The following is a 23492-nucleotide window of genomic DNA, read 5'->3' on the forward strand; positions in this document are numbered from 1 at the left end:
GCCTGGCTTGGAATGTAAGGTCTCTCTCTCTCTCTTTCTTCTAAGAATAGTCTAAGAGTAATAGTCTGTCTTTGCTTTAATGATTTTTAACACTGCGAGGACTTCACTAGGAATATTAACTCTTAAGAGGGAATATCCCACTCAATGAGGTTAAGGCTCTTTTCCTGATCATGAATTTCAGGTAGCCCAATAATTTTTAAATTATCTTTCTTGCATCTGTGTTCCAGATCAGTTGTTTTTTTTAATGATATATTTCACATTTTCTTCTAGTTATTCATTCTTTTGGTATTGTTATTGTGTTTTTGATTTCTTGCAAAGTCATCAGCTTCCTTTAGCTCCATTCTACATCTGAAGGATTTGTTTTCCTCAGAGAGATTTCGTATCTCCTTTTCCATATGTCCAATTCTGCTTTTTAAAGCATTCTTCTCTTCAATAACTTTTTGAACTGTTTTATCCATTTGACCTAAGCTGGTTTTTAACATGTTATTTTCTTCAGTATCTTTTTGGATCTCCTTGACCAAGTTGCTGACTTAATTTTTTATGTTTTTTTTTCCTGCATCTCTCATTTCTTTTCTCAATTTTTCTTATATCTCCCTTATTTGATTTTCAAAATCTTTTTTAGGCTCATGTTATGACAGAGCTTAAAAATCCTCCATGGGACCAAAGTAATTGTCTATGGTCAGATTCCTATGTTTTCTGTTTACTCATTTCCCCAGTCTGTGCCTGATTTTGGTGTGCTTCCTGAGCTTTTGAGTGTTATTGAAACACTCCCACAAGGACCTCAGTATGTGAGGCTCTGACTGCTCTCCTGGTCTGTTAAATAACCACTAGAATACCCCTTCTGCTCTGGGGGGTGGCCCAGACTGTGACCAGGGTCTGAATATGGTTAAATCTCCAGAATCCTGTCCCAGGCACAGAGGACAGATCTCAGCAGTCTTCCTCCACTCCCTTACCTTCTGTGAGCTGAGCATTCAAGGCACAGCTGCCTGGAGGCTCTTGCTGGGTGGTTCCACTGGCCTGCTTGCATTTCCTGCACTGAGTGCCATGGCTGGACTGAGGGCCTGGGCTTTGCTAGCTTTGGCAGAGGTCTCCCTGTTGATCTTCCAAGTTGTGCTTGGTATTCCCTGGGGTGCAGGTCAGGAAACTGCTTCTGCTGCTGAGAGCAGGAGCTCCCAGGCGCCCTGGGGCTGTTCCTGGAAGATTGAAGCTCCTTCACTCCATACTGCTGCCCCTCCAACCCTGTGGGGTGGAGCCTTCCCACTATTTTCCAGGTTACCTGGGGCTGGAGAATTGCCTCAATGGATCTTTCTGTGGGTTCTGTCTCTTGAAAATTTAGTTAAGAGTCATAATTTTAAGGTTTTTGAAATATTTTAGAGAGAGTGCTTAAGAGAAGCTGTATTCCTGCCACCATCTTCTAAATATCCATTTTTTCCCATTTAGAATTATAACTTTGCTGGGTGAGTTATCATTGGTCAGAATCACAGATTTTCTGTTCTGTGAAATTTAGTATTCCAAGATTTATGGTCCTTCAGTGTAGCAGCTGCTACATTATATAATCCTTATTGTAGCTCCATGATATTTAAAATGATTTTTTTCCTTGTTGCTTTCAATATTTTCACTTTAACCTGAGAGTTTTGAAGCTTAGTTCTGAAATTTTGCTATTTTTTTCTACTGGTGATATCTTTCAGGTGGTGATTGGTAGATTATTTCTATTGTTGCTTTGTCTTGTTGTTCCAGAACTTCGGGGTAATTTTCCTGGATAATATCTTGAAATATTTTATAAAAATCTTTTTTAATCCTAATTTTCAGGTAGTCCAACTATTTTGACATTAGTTCTCCATCTGTTTTTCTCTTTTTTTTTCTGATGAGATGTTTCATATTCTATTTTTTCTTTCATTCTTTTGATGTTTTTATTATTATTGTTTGGTGTCTTTGAATGCCATTGGCTTCTCCTTGCCCAGTTTTGGCTTTCAGGAAATTATTTTCTCCCCTAATGGTTTCGTAATTTTCTTGATTTTCTTGAGTTGCTCTTATCTTTTACCTCATTTTCTTTCAATCTCTCTTATTTGAATTTTAAAGTCCTTTAAAAGCTCTTCCAAGAATTCTTTTTGTGCATTTGATATTTCACATTGAAAAAGTAGTGACTTTTTTAAAGCTCCAATTTCTTCCTTTGACTATTAACCTAGATTTTCTCAATTCCCACAGTAACTATCTATGGTTGGGTTCTTTTTCTTTTGATTACTCATTTTTATTTATTTAGTTATATTTTTAGCACTATTAGTATAATATATATAATATTATAATTATAATTATATATAATGTATATATATATATATATATATATATATATATATATACATTATTATATATAATAGTGTCCCAATACTGAGAATGATGAGTCAATGTTATTTTCTGAGATCTGTCCAGGATCCAAACTTGAGCTTTCCTCTCTTCTCTAGACTACAAGTAGGGATCCCAGCCACACTGTCCAGCAAATGCTTTTGCTCTCTGCAATCTTTCTTCCTTTCTTACCAGGTCTCTGCTCTCCTGCAAGTGCTGGCAGCCAGTAGGGTCCCCTACCCCTCTGCTATTGAACTCACTTGACCTGTTTTAGGTCGTTTGTTTTCTCAGGTAGCCATAGCTTGGGGGTTGCATCTGGTCAGTACAAGGTCTTTCAATCTTCTGCTACTTAGTTTCTGACCACCACACTGTCAAGGAGTTTAAAAGTTCCCGAGACACAGGCTGCTTTCCAACCTACTTGTGAGCTTGTTGTTTCTTTCACAGTCAGCCATTCAGGCTGAATCTCTGCCCCTGGAGGTTGGGTCTTCTGGAGTTTTCTCGGGTTGTATTAGGCTCTGCTTTAGCCTGACTTTTGTTTTAATTCTGCTGTTTTTCATTCCCTCTGAGTTGATGCTCTGTCCCCAGTTTTCTTCATAATGTACTTAGCTAAAAGAATATTGGGAGGGGAAAAACTAAAAGAGCTAAAAGAATATTGGGAGCTTTGAGGAAAGAAAGAAAGGAAGGATCAAAATCAGTTCTAAAAGCCTTGTGATGGAAAATACCATCCACATCCAGAGAAAGAATTATGAAGTCTGAATGCAGACCAAAGCATACTATTTTTACTTTTTAAAATTCATTTTTGTTTTTCTTTTCATGCTTTTTCCTTTTTTCTCTGATTCGTGTTTCATAGCATGATTAATATGGAAATAGGTTTACTATAGTTGCACATGTATAACCTATATTAGATTAATCGCTGTTACAGGGAGAGAGAAGAGAAGGGAGAAAAATGTGGGACTCAAAATCTTTTTTTTTTTTTTTTTTTTTTTTTTTTGCAAGGCAATGGGGTTAAGTGGCTTGCCCAAGGCCACACAGCTAGGTAATTATTATGTGTCTGAGGCCTGGGACTCAAAATCTTACAAAAATTGAATATTCAAAACTATCTCTACAGTTAATTGGAAAAAGATTCAAAAAAGAAATTTCAAAAAGAAAGAAAAAAAAGAGAAAAGCCATTGTGGATAGAAAATTATCTAGAGAGAAATAATACACTTGATTTTTCTTCAGTGAAGGCCTAGATAAGTTTTTAGAGAATCTTTTCAAGAATGGGTGAGTGATTTTTCTAAGGATAAATCATGTACTAGGAATGGGGTAGGAAGTGAATGGTAGAAGTAATCTAGTGTTGGCAGTTGGTAGGGTTTGAATCTTGGGATGATGAAGCAAAGAATCTGAGAGAACAGATATCAGAGAGTTAAAATGATTTCCTAAAGTGTCGACACTGGGAAGAGAAGAGATTAACTAGAACAGGGCTGATGTTCTAGGAAAGAATGAGGAGCAAAGGAATTGGAGATTATGGAGTGTGTGTGTGTGTGTGTATATATATATATATATATATATTTTTTTTTTTTTTTCAGACTCAGTTTTCTATAAAATGGTGATAAGGGAACTTCATTTTAAACCTTTTCATCTTCTGCTTTGTCCCTTAACCGGGTCTCCCTGAGACCCTGCTCCATTCTGTTGACACTGCATCCCTGACTGGTTTTCCCAATGTTTGTTGAACTTTGCCTCAGAATAACCCCCTGACTGGTTGTGACAGGGTGATTTGTAATTCTCCATCACCAATTTTCTCAGCTATTATTATTCAGAAGCTTTTCTTCTTCTGAAGTTTGTGCTTTCCTGATTTATTTTTTAAAACAGAACTTGGTGATCATTGTCTATTAAGGCCTAAGGTATTCTCCTTTCTTCCTCAGTGATTTCAGTGACTGACTCAGTGTGTTATTCCCCCTCCACCCCGACCCTTTTACTAGGGGACTTCAACATACATATTGATGTTCCCCCAACTTTCCTAACTTCCTAATTCCTCATTCTACCCAATTTCCATGACTTACTTCTCTGCTTCACCTATGTTATCAGGAGCTATCAGAAATATAATTTTAGGGCTGTTTGGTGAAAGAGAATAGGTTCAGCTGGGGCAGGAGGTGGCACTCAGAAATTGAGAAAAGGATTTGAGAAGCAGAAAGGAGGAGAGAGGGTAGGGGTTAGTTGTTATGAGGAAAATAATTTTTAAATCTTTTTTATTTTTTTTAAAGGTTTTTTTTTTTTTTTTTTTTTTTTTTTTACTAGGCACTGGGATTAAGTGGTTTGCCCAAGACCACACAGGTAATTATTAAGTTTCTGAGGCCAGATTTGAACTCAGGTACTCCTGACTCCAGGGCTGGTGCTCTATTCACTGTGCCACCTAGCTACCCCTTAAATCTTAAAATAATAATAGTTTCTTCATTCCTTTTCCCCCTTATGTTTTAGGAATTTTGAGAACAACCACCAATTTTTGAGGCTCTGAAGGAAAAGACAGTGTGGCTTCTTCCAGTGGCAACAACAATGGGTGATTTATAATCTATCAAACTTCACAAAATCATTTCTCCTAGTTGGAAGGAACTTCAGAGGTCAACAAAACCAAATGGTGGGAGACAATATAGCCCCACAAAAAGCATGCCGACTCTGGCATTAGAGGACTTGGGGTCAAACTTACCACTGGCATTTTGCTGCCTATGCATCTTGGGCAAATCACTGAATCCTTTTGACCCTCAGTTTCCTTGTTAATGAAATGAGGAAGCTGGGCAAAATGACCTCTGGGGGTCTTTCATACATCATAGAACCTATGAAGCTGTAACTGAAACAAGCATCCTTCTATTTCTTACATTTGATAAAAGATCTTGTAGCCTCCACTTAAATACCTTCAGCAACAGAGAACACCACCTTCTCTCAAGCTATCTCATTTTACTTCTGGATTCTAGTTCTCAGAAATGGGAATTTTAACTCACTTATTTAAAAAAAGCCCAAAACAATCAAATTTAAAAAAAGTGAATCTGGGAGAGACCTGAATTTGAATCCTGACTCTGCTATGACCTTTGTGACTTTGGGCAAATCGCTATATCTTTGCAGAGCCTCTGATCTTGAATTTCTGTATTGCCCACTTTACAGGTTATTATGAGGAGAAAAGTAGCTATTATATGTGATCTACTTTGTAAACATCAAAACTTTATAAAAATGTCAGCATTATTATTAAGCAGAAGGTTGCTTTTCAGTAACTTTTAGATGTTGATCCTAATTCTGCCGTTTGAGAATAAGAAGTCTTAAGTGTTTATCTACATAAAAACCTTTAATGTATTTGAAGACAACTTCTCTCTATATATTTATATGCTTTGTATATCATATATAGAACATAAGTATGTACTTGTGCATATATTCATATTTATCTGTGTATTTACATAAACATACACATGTATGCACATATAATAATGCATTGATATGCATTTTTTTATATACACATATGCCAAGGATAGGATAGAGTCAGCTTTAATTGGCTTGTGAGAGTCAGTTGTTAAGTTTGGATGATCTTAGAAATCAGCAAATACTTCAAATCAAGGTTTGATTTATTTTTTGTTAATTATCTAAACTTAATAAAGTGATGGAGAAAATTTTAATGATGCATATTAAAATTAAAATTACAAAATGTCATTCATACTTCTCCTCCCAGGGAGTTGGTTGTTAAATATCTATCAACACATCGCTGTATATAATAACTATATGCATACACATGAATATGGTAAGTGGCAGAGGGCATGATGGATAAAATACTGCATTTGAAGTCAGGATAGACTTGAGTTCAAGTCCTATTTCAGACACTTAGTAGTGATGAGATCCTGGGTAAATAACTTAAACTCTTTAAGGTGTTTTCCTCCTTTGTAAAATGGGTATGATAATTGTAACCTACCTAAAAAGACTGTTGTAGGGATCAAATGAGACAGCATCTATAAAGTGTTTATCAAATCTTAAAGAAGTATGGAAATGCAATGATAACAATATATGAAAATTTTGTTATATAATTTTAATGTTACAAATACTATAATAATTCATAATTTAATAAGAATATTTCCAATTATTATTTTCTCCATAAGCTATCTTCATAGTAAAAAATTCCCAGGTCTTTCACCTGATCCTTATATCTCATGCTTATAATAATAATAATAATAATAAGCAGCAATATTTCTATAGAACTTTAAGATTTGCAAAGTATTTTTATGTGATAATTCATTTGATCTCTATCACTACTCAGTGGGGGGTAGTTGCTATTATTATACTCAATTTACAAATGGGAGACTTGAGACTAACTGGGTTTAAATGGCTTGCCCAGGGTCACACAATTAGCAAAACTAGAATTCCAGTCTTCATAATAGCAAGTTCAGTGTTCTGCCTGTTGTACCACTTAGCTTCCTCTTATGTCTTTTCATTCTCATTATCTTCTTTAGTTTTGTCACCAATAATCGTTTAGAAGATTATTAATCTTATATCTTATAATTCTACAAAGTCTTTAATGTGATTTTAAATAAATTCAACAAATATTATAATACATCTAATATTTTCAATTATGGTTTGAGTGACAGGGATATAAAGGTAAAAAAAAGGCCTAGATCTTGCCCACATTCGGTTCTTTTTGTTTTTGTTTTCTGGTTGTCCTATCTACTTTGTCATCTAGCTGCCCTTTGTCTATATAGTTTTACACTGCCTTCTGGCATTTTCCTACTTAGACAAATATATTTCAAAAACCTATGGATATTGAATGTAATTTGACTGTCTCTTTTTAGGGCTACAAGAATGCATGAAGCTTTTGGAGAAAATGTCAGGGTTGATTTTGAATGAAATTGCAAAGGCCAAGTAAGTGTCATTATATAAAAAGGAATAAAAAAACATTTAAATGAAAAGTTTGGCATTCTGGGTGTTTCTATGTGACTATAAAGAGATGTACATATTGATATCCTGATGGTTTTCTTATAGAAATTTGGTGGTGGTGAGCTTCTCCTATTATGATTTCTCTATCATGCCTTACCTCATAAAAATATCCTGAATTCCATGAGGAATCATGAACTCATGAATAAAAAACCTTTCCTGAATAACTGTTTAATATATAATACATATGATCTTTATTTCAGCTATTCAAGTTTACTCAATGATTTTGTTGAATCTGAACTCTTCTTGATTGATGGGGATTCCTTATTTATCACATGTTTAAATAATGAAAGACTGGAACCAGGACAAAATCTTCACTTTTTCTACCTAGTTGAACGCTATCTTTTCGATTTGACTCAAAAAGGAGCACAGTTTATTGTTGTTTTCTTTAAGGTAACATTTAAATCTATTTAAAAGTACATGCATTCAATCACTGCAGTTAGTATAGAAAACATTATGTTTCTGCTTGGTATGTACAGTTTAGCAAATAATGTGTAGCATAAGAATGAATGCTTGGATATGTAGGGTTGCCCTGAGTCTCCTATCTACCATTTATTTCCTCTGTGAAATTGTACAACTGTTCCAGGTCTCAGTTTCCTCATTTGTAAAATAAAGGGAACTGGATTAGGTTACCTCTGAGTCACCTTGCAGTTTTAAATCCAGGATCCTGTGAATAATGAAACATGATGCCCAAAAATATTGTTGAGAATGTGTGACAGGTTAGACATCGGGGGGGGGGGGAAGAAAACTCTCCTTTCTATCGACCCTGATTTTAACTATGATCTATTTGTGAACCTCTGATTCTCAACCCTGATCCTTGGCCACTTAGAGACTCTTGGGAAAGAAAGGAGAGAAAAAAGTGGGAGGCTATTAAGGAGATAAAGTGGGAGGCACACAGAACAATTGATATCTATTTAGAAGCAGAAAAGTGAAACTGGAATGAAAGTTGAAATATGACAAGTTGCGTGTGTTTCTGAATACAAGGGTTAAAGACATAGACCATGCATGACCTTGGAAAAGGGCAAGGAAAATACTTCATCCTGAGGTTGATCCGAACTTTCTCTTCCTCACACCACTCCTGTCCCTTACCTTGTCCCCTTTCAGCTTCCTTTTTGTATGTTATGCCTGAGATCATGCCTGGTGCATAATAGGTGTTTAATAAACATTTATTGACTATTGTACAGTACAGTTCAATGTAATCTAACTCAACAAGTATTTTTTCTTGTTTTGTTTTTCTTTCAGGATTTTGAACACTCATATTTTGAAATGCCTGAGCTTCTTCCATTAAGGACTGCACTGATTCTCCACCTTCAAAAAAATACTGACATTAATATTCAAACTGAATTTTCAGGATGTTTTTCACAAGAATGGAATTGTTTCTTGAAAGAAAACTGCCCTTATTTCCTATTAGTTTTAGAAGAAGGAATGACTGATCTACAAACATATCTTTTCTATTTTTATATCATACATTCCTGGTCCAAGAGAGTCAGTATTGCACTGCTTTCAGGACAAGAAATAGATATTCTCAGGGTTTATGCCTACTTTGTGCTAAGCAGGCATAGGAACCAAATTTTTTTCCAGCAGGTAAATTTCTTTAAAAAACTATTTTTATTGATATCTTTTTTTTATTAGTTTTCACTAGCATTGCCTAACATTCTGCTAGCATTTATTGAAACTTTTCTTGTTATAAAGAAAACAATTCAGTAAAAAAAAAACTGTTAAAATGACTGCACATGACGATTCATGCGATATTCCTTACTTGTAGTTTATTACTTGTCTGTGAAGGAAAGAGAATTGATGTCCTCTAGGATCAAGATTGTTCATTAAGCATATATATGTAATATATATAGTATGTATATATATATAACATATATGTATACATTTGCTTTATACTATATATTCTATACATAATATACATATATTTTGAATTTTATAATTTTTCCCCCAATCTCCCTTCCCTTCCCCACCAGAAGACAAACAGTCTGATAGTCTTTACATTGTTTCCATGCTATACATTGATCAAAATTGAATGTATTGAGAGAGAAATCATATCCTTAAAGAAAAAAATTATATGAAATTGTAAAATTACATAAGATACAGTTTTTTTAAAAAAATTAAAGGTAATAAAGGTAATAGTCTTTGGTCTTTGTTTACACTCCACAAATCTTTCTTTGGATTTGGATGATATTCTCCATCATAGATACCCTGAAATTATCCCTGATTTTTGCATTGATTTATTGCCCTTTGGGAGTAATTCCAAATTACTCTCCAGAAAAGCTGGATGAGTTCACAGCTCCACCAACAATGTATTAGTGTCCCAGATTTCCCACATCCCTTCCAACATTGATCATTGTCTTTTCTGGTCATATTGGCCAGTCTGAGAGATACCTCAGAGATGCTTTGATCTGCATTTCTCTAATAAGTAATGATTTAGAGCAATTTTTAATAAGACTATGGACTGCTTTGATTTCTTCATCTGTAAATTGTCTCTGCATATCCTTTCATAATGTATATTTTAAAAAATGTTTAGCTTTTAGAAAGAATTTTAGAAATATTTTCTTTTAGGGATCTCAAAATCTTTTTCAATTCTCAAAATGCTTTAATTCAATATTTCCACTCATTCTATGCAAATAATTTTATGTAGTCAGGGAACAGATGAATACATTGAATCAGAAAGATTGAAATCAGAAATCATTGGTTTAAAAACTTTTGTGACATTTGCACTTCTGGTACTGCTTAGCATTATATAAGCAAAAGAACCCTTCATAGAGTGGAAAATCTAATAATCTCATGGATAGAATGTTGGGCCTGGAATCAGGATACCTGAGTTCAAATTCAGTCCTAGATGCTAACTCAGATATTAAGTGTGACTCTGGGCAAGTCACTGAAACTTTCTTTTTCTCAGTTTCCTCAGCTGTAAAATGGGGATAATAATAATAATAATAATACCTATATCCCAGGGCTGTTGTGAGGATAATAGGAAATAATAACGCAAAGTGCCACAGTTCCTAGTACATAGAAAACACTATATGAATGTTAGCTATTAGTATTGTCATTAAAGAAATAATGACCAGTGTGAAATCTTATTGTCCATGGGAAGGAAGATGCCTATATTAATAAAGGGAGCCTCAGAGGTCTATAGGTTTGATATTGGTATTTGGTATTGCCTTATTCAACAAACATGATCTCTTTGCCCAGAGTAGCAACATGGCATAGAAGGTAATATCAGTTTAGAATATAACTCATTCAGAAGATATTGCTCACAAGGACAGTGGAAATATAACAGCTTACCATGTGGATACATAAAAAGTTTGATTTGAGATCCAGTTAGTATGATTATCTGATGTGTGTTTATATATTAATTTTAAATTTAATTAAAAGCTTAATGTCCCACTTAACCCCATTTGCCTTGCAAAAAAACCCTAAAAAAATCTTAATGTTGAGCATATATACAAAAGAACTATAGATGTTTAGTAATACATATATATTAATTGTGCCAATGCATACTATAATGTTTTTCAGTCCTTGCCTCTATAGCTTTATTAGACTTATTCATCCATTCATTCCCCCATATGGTTTGACTGTGTACTACATTCTTGTAAACTTTATATTATTTCATTAAGATCCTCCTTCATTTAAAAAAAATATTTATTTAAGGAAATGGGGTTTAGTGACTTGCCCAAGGTCACACAGCTAGGCAATTATAAAGTGTGTGAGACCATATTTGAACTCAGGTCCTCCCAACTCCAGAGCCAGTGAGCTATCCACTGCACCATTCAGCTACCCCTTCATTAAGATCTCTCTAGATTTCTTTGTATTCCTCTTTTTTTCCCCCTCTAAATGAACTGTGGAATTCCATTCTATTGCTGTAGGAATTGGGATAGTAACTGACTTGGGGTTTCATTAATATAGGCATCTTCTAACCACATAGGTCCACAATTTCTTTAGAAGTTAAGAGTTTAAGAGAATTAACTAGCATATTAAGATCTTAAATGTCTTGTGCAGGATCATTCAACCAGTATTTGTCAGAGTGAGGACTTGTGCCCAGGTCTTCCTGACTTTTAGATTGATTCTTGGTCTACTATAAACTATCTAATTCGAACCATGGTTTGTGTAACTATTTTTCTTTAAAAATATTCTAAGATATTGCTTAATTTTAAAAATAATATTTTAGCACCAATGTCTAATTATCAAATTATTGGGTTAGAGAATATGTATGCTAATTTTGGCATTTCTACTGAATTACATTTCATCAGCAGTGAATGAATATGACTTTTTTTTAAAAGTGCTGTTTAAAAAAATGCTTTTCTGCTGTTTAAAAAAACCTCACTGTCATTTCCTATTAAGTCCCTCACATCTAAGCTTTAATTATCACAAAACATTACTGGTTCTCCATAGTCCTATTTATAAGGTAGGTCATTTCTTTGATTGTTTCTTGTCAATTTGATGAGTATGAGACACCACGTCAAAGTTTTTTTTTTTAATTTTCATCTCTTATTATTATTGAGCTTAAAAAAATTTCAAATTATTAACAAGAAATTTTGTTGCATCTTTTGAAGATTGTCATTTCATTTCTTTGATCATTTATGTATTAAGGACTTGGTGTTGCTAACTTCTGTATTTTAGTTCCTTATGTATTTTAGATTTAGATTCTATATATCATATGTATCATAAATATTTTTATTTCATAGTCATTTTATTTTAATCATTTTAATTTGATTATTTTATTGAAACAATTTGAAAATTAGTCTAGAAAAAGTTTCTCCTATTTCATGAATTAAATTAAAGACCCTCCCATAATTGAGATAAAAACTCATGCTATTCTCTCTTTTATATTTTTCCTATTTGTTTTTTCATATTGCTCATCTAACTGAAATCAATTGGGTTATAAATGTGTACATTTGAATGCATATGTGCACATATATATGCATCTGTGTCTATGTACATGCGTGTACATCCACACACTTGTATATGTGTTTACACACATAATCATTTTCTTATGTAAGTCTGTTTATATAGACATACATGCATATATTATATATTATATGTTTTATGTTATGTATTATATATAATATATGATATATTATATATAAAATATGTGATGAGGAACAGGTATATTTTTGTTTCAAATAAAGGTTTTCTTGTTAGGGTACTCATTAAGAAGTGACAGTGAATTTTTAAAAAGCAGCAGCAATGTGTGTATGTTTGTGTGTATATATGTATATGTAAGTAATGACATGGATACCCTATCAATTTTTCCATGTTAATTTGTTTAAAAAAGGGAATCCCAGGACACCTAGGTGGCACAGTGGGTAGATCACTAACGCTGAAGTCAGGAGTACCTGAGTTCAAATCTGATCTCAGACACTTAATAATTACCTAGCTGTGTGACCTTTGGCAAGTCACTTAACCCCATTGCCTTGCAAAAACCTATTTAAAAACCCCCAACAGAATCCTTTGCCAGATTTGTGTTTTCTAAAGGTTTGGCCAGGGAGGCAACATAGTATAGGAACTTCAGAGGGTAGGAACACTTGGGTCTGAGTTCTATTCTGTGACCCTCAGCACAGTGCTTTACTTCTTGGTGCTCTGGATAATTCTTGGATACTCTTAAACTGCACATATGCATTCTTATATTATATATTATATTACTAGTATATACTAGTAAAATTATAAGTTCAGATCACTTATATATTGTATAATTTCTTCTAAACTAAAGTAATAATCCATATGATTTGCTTAATTTTGTAGAATGAAAAGGAAATGAAGAATGTTTACCAAACTCTGATTGAACATTTGAAAGCATCCAATGATAAAACACTGAAACCATTGTTTGACCATTTAAAATGTGACATCCTGGAAGAAGAGGTATTAAAGTGACTTTCTTTAGTTAAAAATTTGATAAAATTTGAAAGATAAAAATGTGGCTGTATGTTTTACATTTTAAATATCATTAAATTCACTAATTTCAAATGAAGTCACATTGCAAAAAGAATTGGATAAGTAGAACAAGTGGACCAAATGTATTAAGTTAAAGTTTAATAGACATAAATATAAAGTCCTACACGAGTTCAAAAAATCAACCTTTCAATTAGCATATGAGGGAAGCATAGAACTATATGGGAAAATAATCTAAGGGGTTTTTAGAAGAGTGCAAATTCAATATGAGTCAATCATGCAAAATGGCTAATGAGATCTTAGGCTATAATCTGAGATTAGTCTATAAATTATAAGTCAGTTTCCAGAGTGAAAATCATTTTAACAAGGACATACCAAGGACAGGAATATCCACAGGGGACAGAATTATAGAAGATTTCAGGTGGAAAGGACTTCAGAGATCATCCGGCTTAGCCTACATGAGACAAAGAAATTCCAGTGTCCCATATCTAGACGATGCCTTCTAATTATTAGAAGCTTTTTCTTTGGCATTAACCATATAGGTTTCTTTGAAACTTGCACCCCTTACTTCTAATTCTATTCTCTGGGCTCAAGCAGGATTTTTCCAGGAATGGTTGGTTGCCTTCTTATGCTTTAAGACAATTTTGTTATGTAAGCTTCCCCTGTTTTTTCAGCCATTGTTCACATGGTATGGTCTCCAAGGTCATCAAACAGCTTAGTTTACTTTCTCTGGATGATCTCCCTATTTAGGAAATTTCTGAAATATGGCTTGTAAAATAGAGCATGGTACAAAGTTGTGCTTTGATCAAGACAGAAGAGAAGCACTTCTATGTTCTGAATAATAATCAATGATGTTTACATAGTACTTGAAAGTTTTCAAAATCTTTTACAATTCTTATATCATTATGTCTTTGCAATAATTCTTTGAAACAAGTTTTGCAGATATTATTATTCCTGTTTTTTTCCCTTTAGAGCTGAGGGGTTTGGGTCTTTCAGCAGCTGGTGTCCAGAGTAGCAGAGCTCTTTCTGACTTTAAGTCTAGCATTCTGACTGTACCATACTGCTTCTCAATACTCTTTTTTTTTTTTTTGGGAAATAGAACAAAAATTTATTAAAAGAAGTTGAAATGCATAGGAAGGGATAGGGAGAGAGAGAGAGGGAGAGAGAGAGAGAGAGAGAGAGAGAGAGAGAGAGAGAGAGAGAGAGAGAGAGAGAGAGAGAGAAAAGAACAGTCAAGCAGCAGCATTGGCTGGGCCAGTAGGTCAGAGAAGACTCAGGCCCTGAGCAGGAATCCAACTCAGGTTTTTATGTCTTGCCTTTCATCCAGAAGGCAAAATCACTTTCTCTTACTGGATCTGGAATTAGGTAGAAGATGAAGCCTATAACCAGAGCTTCAGGTGGCTTGAGCACTAAGGAGAACCAAGAGTATGCCAGGCTGTAATTTGGTATAAGAGATCCAGGGGGAAAAATCATAATTCAATTGTTGCTCATGTACCTAAGGAGAGTGCCTAGTGGGACCCACAATTGCTATGTTCAATCAGAGCTACCTGTAGTTACCATGAGAAAGTCCATATTCTTGAGTTCTATGGAGCTTGATCTAATTTCCCAAGTCTGGACAGAGATTGCCATTTTGTAGCCACTGACTACTTGAGTTCAGTTTTGCCTATGAAGAATCATTATTCAGACTCTGGAAAGCAAAGGTGATAATAGAACAAAAATTTATTAAGAGAAGTTATGACACATAGGGAAGGGAGAGAGAGAGAGAGAGAGAAAAGAACAGCCAAGCAACTGTTGGCTGGGCCAACAGCCAAGTTGACTGGGCCAACAGGTCAGAGAAGACTGAGGCCTTCTCACTACTCTTAATGAAACCTAAGATCATTGTAACTCATTTTTTTGGCAGCCATATCACTCATTTCTATCTTATATAGAAAATACAATACATGAAAATTCTACTTTGCAGAAAATGTTGCCAAACCATATATTCCCCATCTTTATATGTGTAAAGTTTTTTAAATAAATAGTAGAATTTTATATTTATCTTTATCATCATCTTATTAAGTTTGTCTTATTATTTTATTCTATTAAGACCTGACCTGAATGACATCCAATTTTCCAACTATTCTGCTTAGCTTTTGAGTCATTTGCAATATTTACATCTCTGTGGAGATATTTAGATAGAATAGTGGATGGAGCATTGGGTCTGAAGATGATACTTATAAAGCATATAGAATGTACTATATAAATGCTAATTATTTTCTTGTCAAAGAAAGTTCAGATTTGGCCTCAGACACTTACTAGATTTGTGACCCTGGGCAAGTCACTTAATTCTGTTTGTCAATTTCTTCATCTGTAAAATGAACTAAAGCAAGAAAACCTCATATGAAGTCACAAAGAGTCAGACAGGTCTGATCAACAAATTAATTCCAATAATAATTTGTTCTTCATAAGTATTATCTCATTTGATCCTACTAGCAACTAGGGGAGGTAGTTATTATTATCTTCGTTTTTCATTTGAGGAAACTAAGGTAAGCAGAAGTTAATTTGCCTGGGTTCACAGAGTTATGAAGTATCTCAGGTCAGATTGGATTTAGGGCTTTCTGACTCCAGACCCAGGGCTAAATCTGTTGCTCTACTTCTAGAGCATGTCACCATGCTACTGGAAAATGAATTGAAGGAACTGAATCTGCTTATGCCTGAAGAAGAAAAGAGTTGGGGCATTATAGCTATTAGCAAGTATTTGATGGTCTTTCATATGGCAAAGAGATTAGACTTACTTTTCTTGCCATCAGAACAATGACATATGTTAGAAAAATTCCCAGATATCATGTCTCCATCCAGGGTTGTGACACATTCCTATAATTCTTCATATTAGGGGAGATGGAGACTGATGGATATCTTGCTTAAGCAGAGGTGTAATGATCCACATCAGAAATGAAGTAAGTCAAAGCTCTTGTACCAGTCAGCTGTGGGATGAGGCCACTGAGTGGCTGTTGATATTTTAGCCTGAGCAAGATAGGGATTTCTAGTCTAACAAGAGCAACAACAATCACAACAAAACCAATCTCATCTAACCACCAAAGGAACCATAAAGCTTAAGTAGTAGTGAGTTTACTTTCAGTTTTTCAAGTGAAGTTGATTGCTAGATAGTGAATCCTAGACAGGTATAGATTAATTAGATGACCTCTGAGGTCCCTTGGATCTACAGGATTCTGTGATATGCAGGGTTTTTTTATTTCTTTATTTTTCTAGAAAGTTCATTGCTCATTTTAGTAAACACTGTGCTATCCTGTGTGCTATTAAATTGGCAGGTCTTTATCTTCTACAATGTTACAACCTTCCACATAGTAACATTGATAATTTTTAGTTCCCCAAAGGCACAGCATAAACTCTCAATAAACTAGGACTCTTATAAAATCTTAGGCAGTGTAGATAAGTTGTAACAAAAACCTATGCAACTAGAAACCCAAAACCAAAACCAAACTGCTTGTATAGCAGAAGTGAGGACAGCTAGATGACTATTGTTATTTATGCAATTTAAAATAGAATTAACACTAAGCATATTGAGTGAACCATCCATAGAGGATTAATGGGGAAAAAAAGGTTTTCCTATTCTTTTTTTGGAAAACTGAGAACTACAACAAAGAAATAAGTATTCCTTTAGATAGTGTCTAAGTATTGAATCAAAGTATTAAATCTTAAGATTCATTAATAGAAACACATTGTGCTGACTGTAGAAAGTCACAGTTTTATTATACCTTGACCTTTCAGTATATTCTCCTTTGGCCATTGGTTATTGGCAAAGCTATCACTTCTGTTATAACAGAATGAATGGCTGTCTTGCTTTGTGTCAGTTTGATTTATTAGGTCTTTGGTGCTCCTTAGCTTGTCATAGAGGACATAGCATACACTATATCATTATTTAACTTGTCATGGTAGAAATATAATACGTCTTCAATATTTTAGTTACAGTTGCTTATTTATCTTCCACTCTTGATACTTTTGCTTCTCATGAGTGACACAAACATATAAGCACACATACAATCATACACACACAAACACACATACAATTTTTGGCTGTCTTATGGCTTACATTTTGATGGGCATTTATTGAATCCACACCTGCAGCATCCTATTAAAGAGGATCACTAGAAAACTGGATAAGTTAGCCTAATAGTTTTTTGGGTTTTTTTTTTAGGTTTTTGCAAGGCAAACAGGGTTAAGTGGCTTGCCCAAGGCCACACAGCTAGGTAATTATTAAGTGTCTGAGACTGGATTTGAACCCAGGTACTCCTGACTCCAGGGCTGGTGCTTTATCCACTATGCCACCTAGTCGCCCCTGCCTAATAGTTTTCTATCATTAATTACATACCATACTTCTTTTAGAAATCCTTAGAAGATTCTAAATTATTAAAAATGAGATCATTGTAATAACTTTAAATTAATTTGAAAAATACCTTGTTTTGGGCAAGGCATAAATGTCCATGAATTCTTTATTGAAGACTATATTGAAGTACTCTCAGGAAAAAAAAAACTTTATTCCAAAAATATTGTCCTAAAATGTGATAGTTTTCTTTTGTAACAGATATATTGGAGTATCGTTCAACTTCAGGATCTCTGGCCAAAAGGATCTGATATTCGAAGGGTTCTCTGTGTGCTATCATGTTCTTTGACCTTGAAAATGTATCATCATTTTCTAGAAAAGGACACAACTAAGGTGAGATTTAGCTTTGTAATTCAGATCATTGCTTTGCACTTTAGAAATGCTATGCAATCTTATTAATTATTTTCTTTTAACATTTATTTATTCCATTTTTTAAGATTATAAGAAAATATTTTCTCAGCAATAATTTGAAATGTACTGCTCAAAGAAATGAGTGAATGTGCTGAAGGCATCTCAAACTCAACATGTTCATTTATCTTTCTTCTTTATCCTTTGAATTTCCTGTTATTGACAAGGGCATGGTCATCCTCACTATAATTCTTCTTGACTTCTTATTCTTACTTGCTCTGTATATATGCAAATTACTCGCAAATCTTATTGTTTCTAGTTTTGCAACATCTCTTGTCTCCATCCCCTTCTATCCTTTTACATAGTCACACTAATTACCTCTTTCCTGAAATAATGTTAGTTTTCTAATTGTTATCCCTGCCTCAAGTTTCTCCCCATTCCAAGCGATTCTCCATTCAACAACCAAAATGATTTTTCTTAAAGCATAAATGACCATGTCACCTATTCCATAAAAATGCAATAGTTTTATGGCCTACAGAATCCTCTTTTTCTCTTGATAATCTGACCCCCCCCCCCCCCTTCTACCCTTCTATTCTCAGACCTTCAATTTCCTTGGTTCAAATGCATTGATTAACTCAATGTTCCTTGTTCCACATTCTATCCAGTGCCTTTGGATTAGTCACTTTCCAAGTCTGGAATTCTCACTCTACTCATCTCTGTCTTCCATCTCTGTCTTTCCCTGGATTCCTGCAAGACCCAGGTGAAATCCTACCTTCCATAGAGTCTGTTATGATGCTCCAAGGTGCTACTTATTTCACTCTGAGCCCCACATCTACTTTTGTATATATTTTGTATGTATACAATTATTGGCATGATTTCTCCTCCATGATGGTTTTATGACCATTCTGCAGCTCAAGGAGGGAAGTGAGGAAATCTTTATTAAATATATTTTTTTCATTCAGGAACTTTTGGCATCACTGGAGGAAGTTCAAGATCTGTGCAGAATGCATTGTCTCAGTGTAATTTTTCAACTCCATCTGCCTCTTTCTCAGAGAGCTCGTGCCAGATTTATCACTTCTTCCTGGAAAAATTCAATTTCTACCTTCTTGAAAATGGTAAATATTGGAGTTTAAAATATCTTGTTACTCTACTTGTAGTTATTAAAAATAGCTATTAAAATAGCTTTATATAGACAATGACAATCTCTTGACAAATATTTCTTATTCAGAAGGATAGGAAGTTTTTAAAATTTACTTTTGTTTTCTAAGATTTTAGATTTCAGAATATATTATTCTAAGTATCAATCACCTTAGAGCACCGGAATGAAGAATACATTTCATAAAATAAATCAAAATTGCTTATTATAGGTCTGTGTTGAAACAAAAACCCTTTGGTCTGGCTCTCTAAGGAGGCAAAACTCAGGGCAAAAAGAATTGAGTTTATTAAAGAATGTCAAGGTAGCAACACATTGACAAGCTTATCACTGGGAATCAGTAGGCTTCATACTAAAAGGTGATGGGCCATTGCATCTTAGTTCCTCTCCAAAGCAGAAGTACTTGACTATTTCCAGGTACAAATGGGTACTAAGTGATGAGTATCAGGTAACAGATGCTTTCCCCCAACAGTAATTGATAAACTGGTCTGGGAACAATGGGTCACTGAGTCAGCTAACTTTAAATAATCATTTAGAACATTCCTTCCAATTCTTTTTGCAAAGGAAAATAGGAGACAGGAAGACTTTATTTATTACAGGGACACCCTCTACTTTTCCTGGCTGTAATATTTGTCTTTGATCTAACCAGGGCCAGGGTCTGAGCAGAAAAAGTATGGCTTATTAAAAAGAACACTGGAATTTGAGATCAGGGTGCAAGAAATGGTTTATTTAATGCACTGTGTGATGAAGGAAATCAGTTTTTTCCTTTGCACCTTAGTTTTCTCACCTGTAAATTAGGTTAGACTAGTTGATCTTTAAGGTCACTTTCATCTTTAAGATCCTGTGACAATCCTATTATTCCTCTCTTCAGGGCAGGAATATTTATTTCTTGAAGTATTGTTTTTGTCCTATCTATTCCAATAAAGTGTAAGCTTTCTGAGCAGGGATTGTTTTTGAACTTTTATTTGTATTCTCAGAACTTGACACAGAGTTCCACAATAGCGCTAGTAAATACTTTATAAATGTGTTTTAATTCATTGAATCTTAATGTAGATATATAGTTTTTAATCAATAATAATAGTTGACAATATTTATAGATTTGTAAAGATTTTTATATAACTAAACTCATTTGATCATTATTTTTATGAATTAAATACCATAGGGATTATTACCAACTCTTATTTTAAAGATTTGGGAAGTTAATTGACTTGAAAAAGCAAATAATAAAGGTCATGGGAAAAAGTTCAAATTCAGACCCGTCTTGATTCCAAGGTCAACTGTCTTATCATTACACTATAACAACTCATATTAAGCTACATTAATAACCTTTGTCAAGTTACTCTTCCTGCTTTTTTTTTAGTACAGAATTTAGATAATCTGGAATCAATATGATTATAGTGGAAAGAAAAGTGATCTAAGGGTTAACATGACCTGAATTCATGACCTTTTTCTTATATAGAATGAGATTTGTGACTCTGTGAAAGTTATTAATTTCTCAGTATCCTAATCAAAGTTCTAAGAATTTTAATTATAGAATAGGTATTGATTTATATTAGTAGAGGGAGTTTCATCCTAGGAATTCTGTCTGATGAAATTTCAGGCTCAAATGAGATAGAGATAGAGATAGATAGAGAAAGAGAATTCTATTAAACTACCTTTAAAAGGGCTAAAAAATGTTGACAATCTACTTTCTGTATTTTCAGAAAAAGTGGTGTGAATTTTTTGTTCTAAAGAATTTGGATAGCTCTGAAACATGGAATGTGGATTTAACTTACATTTGTGATATTAATGATGACCCATTGTGGAAGAATATTGCTTATTACTATGAAACAGAAAACAGGCAAGGTACTATCTTAATATGTAGATTGGTTTACCCTGTGTTTTCAGGATCAAATATTTCCTCATTTGTTGATTCATTTACTCTTATTTATTTATTTATATTCATGTATGTTGTTAAATTCTCAGGTATTTTCTTCTCCCTTTCCAAGTAAGTTGTCATAAGAAAGATTAAGAGAGTTTAAAAACCAGTTCAACAGGGGCAGCTAGGTGGTGCAGTGGATACAGCACCAGCCCTGGGTTCAGTACCTGAGTTTAAATCCGACCTCAGGCACTTAATAATTACCTAGCTGAGTGGCCTTGGGCAAGCCACTTAACCCCATTGCCTTGAAAAAGAAAACCTAAAAAAATAAAAATCAGCTCAATAAAACCAACCAAAATATTGGCCATTTCTGATGGCTATGAGTATATGCAATATTCTGTACTCAAAATTTTCTTACTTCTATAGTGAATGAATTATAGAAGCAAGAAATTAAGATTTAGTTTCTCACTTCTCTAAAGTCTTATTTAATAATTCTTTTATATAGTTTTCTGGCTTTAATTTCTTTGAGTCTTTATTAGTCTGTATAATCACTTCCCTTGCCTCTATAAAAAAGTTTCTTTATAAATTCAAATGTTATTTATAGCAGAGATTACATTCACATCCTAATATTTGTTCTTGGTTGTATAGGTTTACAGTTGGACTTGGGAAAAGCCATTGAGGAAGAATATAAAGACTTGTGGGGTGCTGTGTCACATATGGCAAGAGAGCTTCATGTAGGATCACCATTGCCTCTTCGAGTTACAACCCAACTTTTCCTTCAAAGTAACTCTTCACCAATTAAAGGTAATATGTCTTCAAAGTAATTTTAAACATCAGTCTAATGCTAAAAATGTTCTGGAAACACCATTTTAATCTATATGCTGTATTAAGTGGTTAGTTTTCATTTCTACATTAGTTATGAGAAACTGAGGAAAGGATTCTATGTCTGACAAAGACATAACTAAGGAGGAAGAAAAAAACTAAAATGAATTGTTATTTAATTAGAGACCATGAAGTGAGGAATAGGTTTGCAAGATAAACAGCAAACTAATTTACCTATGAGTATTTACAGGTTGTAAATCAAGCTAATTTACATCTAACTGAACAAAAGGAATCCCTCTGTACTGAGAAGTAGATAAATTTGAAATAGAAAAGCAAGAAACCATAGAATTAAAATATTGGCTGAATTAATGAATAAAGTAGTACCAGTATAAAGTGTCAGATTCACCAAACTGTGGGGAAGGGGAGGTTTGATAAGAGAATTGGGTAGACCTTTGACCTTTGAAATACTCAGCCAGTTGGGGATATGGGAGGGACTTGTGTTTCTAAATAGGAGATAAAAGGCTATGATTTTTACCACAAGTGTACCCATTTCTTTTTGGGACACTGGTTCTTAGGAACATTCCAATAAAGGGTCCTTTTTTGCTTCATTAATTCCTGTTTCAAGTTCTTTTATATAGTTTTCTGGCTTTAAAGGTGCTTGTTTCTTACATATGCATAATAAGGCATATTTTTAATCTCTCGTTAATCTTTTAAATAAATTTTACTTATATATCATTATTGTGACAAAAAGGTCTTGAAAACCTTGGAAAATAAAGCAATTTATATTGTGCAACTCACAGATTCCTAGATTGAAAGCTCTATGGGAGTTTAAATCTCCTTGTATCTCCTTTCAAACACTCTCCTTACCTCTTTCTAGAGGTGCTTGTGTCTCAAGGCATTTAGCGTCCTCTGTTCCTCTTCCAATATTGTTTCAGATTTCTTTTGCTTGCATTTTCTGCTTATTTGTCTATTCATGTGTTATATTTCCTAAGTAAAATATAAGTTCCTGGAAGACAGAACCTGAGTTGTTTCTGTCTTTGTGTCCCCAGTGCCTCAAGAATCCTTTGAAATGAGTGCTTTAAAAAAGCTTATTGAATTGAGTTGGTATATGTGATTGTTCTTGAGTTAGGAAATAAGTGATTTGTATTTTTGGAGATTTTGCCTATTATTTGTTTTTCTACAAATGAAAGAAATAGGTGTTATTTTCTCTTCTCAGAATTCCTACTGTTATAAATGAATTGACAAAGACTACATAGACACATAATCCCTAAATATTATAAGCATAGAAAAAAATGAAATCAAATTGGGTGTAATGTTCTCTGCTCCTTTTCTATGTCCCTTTTCTATCATTTGTTTTTCTAGAAATCTGAATGTTTCGGAGAACTGAATGTGTTGCTCTAGGAATATATTCATCTTCTCCCATCTGATTAAGAACACGGAGAAGAAAGAATAGGTTAATGACTAGATATTTTGACAAATGCAGTACCAATTTTACAAGTTGCATGAGATTTTTGTGGACAGATTTTTTAAAAGCATTTTTAAAAAGCATATAAAGCCTATATGGCATCCTGCACAGAGAATCACAAGGACTGCTTTGAAACCACCTCATTTTCCAGGAGAAGCAGAGGACTCATGGGGCTAAGGGACAAGTCCAATCTTGTCTGGTGTTCAAAGCTCTTCACAACCTACTGTTTTCCTACCATTCCAATCTTCTTAAACTTCACTTTCCCTGATGTTGAGAAATTGATGATTCT

At 34.0% G+C, this 23492-nt stretch overlaps 1 protein-coding gene across 5 annotated transcripts in view; it reads left to right on the top strand.

Moving 5' to 3' along the window:
• Positions 1-23492, top strand: part of LOC141517706 (putative ATP-dependent RNA helicase DDX60) — a 134261-nt gene that overhangs the window by 6499 nt on the left and 104270 nt on the right. For 2 of the 5 annotated variants that reach the window (XM_074229000.1, XM_074229003.1), the window contains exons 2-10: positions 4798-4876; positions 7140-7209; positions 7485-7674; positions 8524-8865; positions 13030-13146; positions 17759-17890; positions 18868-19020; positions 20762-20903; positions 21565-21720. In XM_074229000.1, coding sequence (XP_074085101.1) covers positions 4873-4876; positions 7140-7209; positions 7485-7674; positions 8524-8865; positions 13030-13146; positions 17759-17890; positions 18868-19020; positions 20762-20903; positions 21565-21720 — 1306 coding nt within the window. In that variant the 5' untranslated portion in view covers positions 4798-4872. Of the gene's footprint in view, positions 1-4617; positions 4654-4797; positions 4877-7139; positions 7210-7484; positions 7675-8523; positions 8866-13029; positions 13147-17758; positions 17891-18867; positions 19021-20761; positions 20904-21564; positions 21721-23492 lie in introns of all 5 variants that reach the window. The other 3 variants (XM_074229001.1, XM_074229004.1, XM_074229002.1) reach the window with 3 other exon arrangements.

The sequence above is a fragment of the Macrotis lagotis genome, chromosome 3 (genome assembly GCF_037893015.1).
Source record: "Macrotis lagotis isolate mMagLag1 chromosome 3, bilby.v1.9.chrom.fasta, whole genome shotgun sequence".
NCBI lineage: Eukaryota > Metazoa > Chordata > Mammalia > Peramelemorphia > Peramelidae > Macrotis > Macrotis lagotis.